This window comes from Neovison vison, chromosome 7, assembly GCF_020171115.1.
Source record: "Neovison vison isolate M4711 chromosome 7, ASM_NN_V1, whole genome shotgun sequence".
Lineage (NCBI taxonomy): Eukaryota > Metazoa > Chordata > Mammalia > Carnivora > Mustelidae > Neogale > Neogale vison.
Window position 1 is genome coordinate 113748052 of NC_058097.1, and position 4869 is coordinate 113752920.

General features: G+C 37.9%; 1 protein-coding gene across 1 annotated transcript; it reads right to left on the bottom strand.

Annotated features, from left to right (window-relative positions):
* Positions 1–2918: 2918 nt before the first annotated feature.
* LOC122914038 (olfactory receptor 8B12-like) lies at positions 2919–3925 on the bottom strand. The gene has a single exon (XM_044260680.1). The coding sequence runs from the start codon at positions 3852–3854 to the stop codon at positions 2919–2921; it is 936 nt and encodes a 311-aa protein (XP_044116615.1). The 5' UTR covers positions 3855–3925.
* Between the last annotated feature and the right edge of the window lie 944 nt (positions 3926–4869).

Below are 4869 nucleotides of genomic sequence, written 5' to 3' on the forward strand. Positions count from 1 at the left end.
TGATACATTGGACTTCATAAATATTAAAATATCTGTCATCAAAAAGACATCATTAGGAATGGCCAGCTGGATGGGGAAGCCACAGACTGAGCAAAAATAGCTACAATGTGTATGTCTGAAAAAGGATTCATATCCAGAAAATGCTTTCTTGAAACTCAAATAAATAAGAAAAAAACTAGTGATATACTATATGTTGGCTAATTGAACTTAATAAAAAAAAATAAATATATTGGCCAAAAAGAAATAAGAAAAAAACCTAAGACACTATTTTTGAGTAGGCAAAACCCTTGAACAGGCACTTCACAAAGGCTAATACCCAAATAGCTAATGAATATATTATGAATATATATCCATGGCCCCTGCAAATCAACCTCATTATTTTCTAGGGAAATGTAAGGAAAAGACTCAAGTGATATTGCATCCAAAAGAGTAGTTAAAATAAAAATAATTGAAAACAACAAGTGTTCAGAGGATAAGGAACATCCTTACCTGGAAACTGCTGGAAGTGCGAATCAGTTTAAAAATCTTTGGAAGACAAGGTGGTAGTATTTAAGAAGCCTAGAAATATATCTATTCTGTTACCCAGTAAATCCACATCTAGGTATAAACCTGAGAAAAATGAGTTTATTTCAAAGAAACTATATGCTCATAAATGTTCATAGTATCTTTATTAAAAATAATGTGCAGAAACTAAAAATAAGCCAAATGTCCATTAAGGGGATAGCTGATAAATTGTTCTATATTCACACAATGGAATACTAAACAGTAATAACCAAGAACAAAATATTATACATATACTGCTATGGGTAAAATGCACATTACACTGTATATCAAGAGAAAGAAGCCAGACCAAAAAATTAAATACAATATTTAATATTTATATGGAGCTCAAGAATGAGCAATGAATCTGTAACAATAAAAGTAAAAACAGTAGCTATTTCCAAAAGGAGAATTGGTAGTAATTTACTGGGAAGGGGCAGGAAGCAATATTCTGAAATGATGCAAATCTATCTCTTGGTCTAGGTAATGGTTACATAACCTTATATATGTGAAAAAATTCATTGACACTTAAGACTTACACACTTTGCTATGCATAACTTATTTTTTTTTTAAGATTTTATTTATTTGTTTGAAAGAGAGAAAGGATGATTGGGGGAAGGACAGAGGGAGAGGGAGAAACAGACTCCCCGCCTAGCAGGAAGCCAGATCGCAGGACCTTAAGATCATGACTTTAGCCCAAGGCAGATGCTCAACCACTGAGCCACCTAGGCACCCCCCCCCAACTTCTCGTGCATAACTTATGCTTCAACTTGAGGTGTGGGTGAGATTGTTTTTTATTTACCAACATTGTCTGATTTTCCATCAACCTTATGACACCCTCAACTCATTGTTTTTCCTTTAATGTTTAGACTATTGGGACAACATTCTTATGCATCTCGTTGGAGAGAAGACTCATAAGCAATTCAGTGATCTTTCCCTTTATAAGATTATCTAAAGCGCAGTTCTCTCCTACACTTTCAATTCTTTTATTACATATTCATTGAACAGAACCTTTCTAAAGGACAAAACGAAACATGTATCCCAGCTTTACTTTTTTTCTATTAGAAGAGCTTTCTGTAATAGAGGAAGTTTCTCTAATAGATAAAATAATAGATTAATAATAGATAATCATATAATATTAGATAAAGATATAACATATGTATTATATAGGTATAATTATATATATTATATAGATATAATTAGATATAGATATAATAATAATAGATAAAATAAAAACTTTCTCTAAAAGAGAACTTTCCTAAGAAAAGTTAATAGGTCAAGATATCTTGCAAACAGTTCACATACATTGCTTCTTAAAGCACTGTTACCACTAATAATGTATTCAGGCCAAAAAATTGTTTCTTTATGTAAGCTGTGCCTCCATTTACCTAATACTGTGAGTATATGACCTGTCTTGACTCCACCATCTCTTTGCCTTACCCTTATGCTCTCCCACTAAAAAAATCACAGCTATTTGCAATGCCTTAAAATACAATGGCAGCTACCTTCCTGATACATAGTTGGTTGGTACTACTCTAATGACCCACGTCTACCCAAAACTATCTATTACTCAGTTACATCATTCAGACACTTGAAGTAAGTCTCCAATTTCTACCTTATTTGTCTGTAAATAACGAGTGAAGCTTGTATCCAACATTTTTAACTCTCTTAAATCTGTACATCTCTCCTTAGAATATCTAATAACTCCGCCTGCATCCTTACAGTTCTGCACACCACCTCAGTGGATATCATGCTTGATTCTATATGGAAATTTAATTCCCACCAAAAAACCTTAAAACTTCTAGCATTTTGCCAGATCAAATCACATTTTTCACCTCCAACATTGCTGCAAAAATAGTGTTCAAAAGATTAACTCTTGAAAAGTTGCATGATATCACTATAAATAGATGAGATTGCTTTAAATGCAAAAATAAAAATAAAAACCTTGGAAATGAAATCTGCCAGGAAAAAGGTGCATCACAATAGTATGGCTAAAAGAAAGAAGAGCAGAGTGGATTAGAATTCAGGGGCTCAGATGCCAGTCCCAGCTCCGGCATGAGGTACATGTGTGCCCCTGGATGACCTTCAAAATATTTATGAGTCTCCTGTGTGTAATGCATCACATGAAGGGCTAGATTAAATTATTTCTTAGGCCTCTTCAAAAGTAACCATCTATGACTGTGGAAACTATTTTTGTAAAATGATTAGAATAGTTAGGGTGGAATAAGGAGTAGAGAGAATACTTATGCTTAAGAACATAAAATTTAAAATTTTTCCTCTAAGAATAGGAGAACAAGCACTGGCATTTGTTTCCATCATAGGAGAGAAAAAGAAACACTCTGATAAACAAAACTTTGGATCTCCTTTCTCAGTCATTTTCAAGAGAAGATTTTTCTGCCTAAGGTTCTCTTCAGGGCAATTTTGACATCCTTGTTCCTCAGACTATAGATTAATGGGTTGAACATGGGCACCACAGCAGTGTAGAATACAGAAGACACCTTCCCCTGGTCAAGGGGTAAAATAGAAGGTGGTTTGAGGTACATAAAAGCTCCAGATCCAAAGAAAAGAGATACCACAATTATATGGGAACTGCAGGTACTGAAGGCTTTGGATCTGCCCTCAGTAGAACTAATATGGAGAATACTAGAAAGAATGAAACCATAAGAGATGAAAATGGTCACAATGGGCACCCCAATGCCGATGGTCACAACAATAAAGACCACCAGCAAATTTATATACGAGCTATTGCAGGAGAGCTCAAGGAGGGGAATGATATCGCACATATAGTGATTGACAAGGTTGTCAGCACAAAAGGTTATAAACATTAGGTTTCCCATATGGGCCACAGCCCCAAACACCCCCATCCCATAAACACCCAACAAAAGGAGGAAACACACCTGAGGAGACATGGTGACTGTGTACAGCAGTGGTTTACAGATGGCGACATAACGGTCATATGCCATCGCCGACAAGATGTAGGATTCAGAAAAGACAAAGAAGCAGAAAAAAAAAAACTGAGTCATACACCCTGCATAGGAAATGGTATTTCTCTTTGAGACAAAACCCATGAGCATTTTAGGGGTGAGAGTAGTGGAATAACTAAAATCTATGAAGGACAAGTTGAGGAGGAAAAAGTACATGGGAATATGAAGGTGAGAATTCAGCCCAATCAGGGTTATCAGGCCCAGGTTCCCCACCACCGTGACCACATAGAAACCTAGAAACAGAAAGAAGAGGGGCATCTGGAGTTCTGGCTCATCTGTTAAGCCTGCAAGGACAAACTCTGTCACAGAGGAGACGTTATCTGCAGCCATTGTCCTCTAGGAGGATCTGTAAGGGAAAAAGAAACAAGTCACTGAGACAGAGAGAAGGCTACACACCACAGAAGTGCAGGGAGTGACATAAAGAAGATGAGGATAGGAACGTTTATTGAGTACCAGCTATGGGATAGGCGCTGTTCTAAATGCTGTGTGGCATTGTGAGTATCCCCATTTCACAGATGAGAACCCTGGACCCAAGTGACTTGCACCAGTCCTGGTGCAGCTAAGTTACAGTAGAAGGTGAACTCGGGGGGTCCGGGTCCCGGGGTTTGAGCTTTTACCCCCTCTGCTCCAGGACAGACCAGGTCAGCCGGGCACTCACCTCCTTCTGCTTCCAGTCACAGGGCTGTTCTCCACTGGCTCTCATCCGTCTCTTCCATGGACACCCAAATGGCCCCGGTGAACAGAAAGTGACAACTCAGATCTCAGACCCTCTGCTTCTGCTTCTCTACATTGAGGATCAAAACCTCTAGTTGTCTTGCTGGGCTGAACTTGATCTGATTGTGAGTTTGGCTCAAGTCTCCAAATACTAGGCATGAGACAGCATCCTTTCCTAATGCCCACAGATAACAGGAGACTTAGGAGTTTTATTCTGGATTAGAGATCTCAGGGATGTAGTTAACAGAGACTCCCTCAGGATCACTGCTCCAGAGACCCCCCTCCCTAAGGAAGAAGAAAATTTGTTTACACCCTTGCTAACTCCGGATGTGGCTTACTGTGATGGAGCCTTTCATTCTGCTTGCATCTTTGTAAACACAATTAACAACAAAGCCTTATGGGGAAAAATAGTACTTGCTTCCCTGTATTGAGCACTTACTGTGTACCAAACAGTATGGATCCAGTACCCTTAGTACCAAAACCAAGTTTCTAAAACAATGCACCAAAATATAGTACTTTGATTATTCCTCAAAACAACTTTATAAGTTAGACCTACTAATCTCTCCTTTAAAGTGAGAGGTGCACAGCTTCCAGAATCTTGAGTCAGACCCTCTCTGTCCAATTCTAACCT

Bases quoted from the DNA above. Each gene is read 5' to 3' on its own strand.
- LOC122914038 (XM_044260680.1), bottom strand. From the start codon at position 3,854: ATGGCTGCAGATAACGTCTCCTCTGTGACAGAGTTTGTCCTTGCAGGC.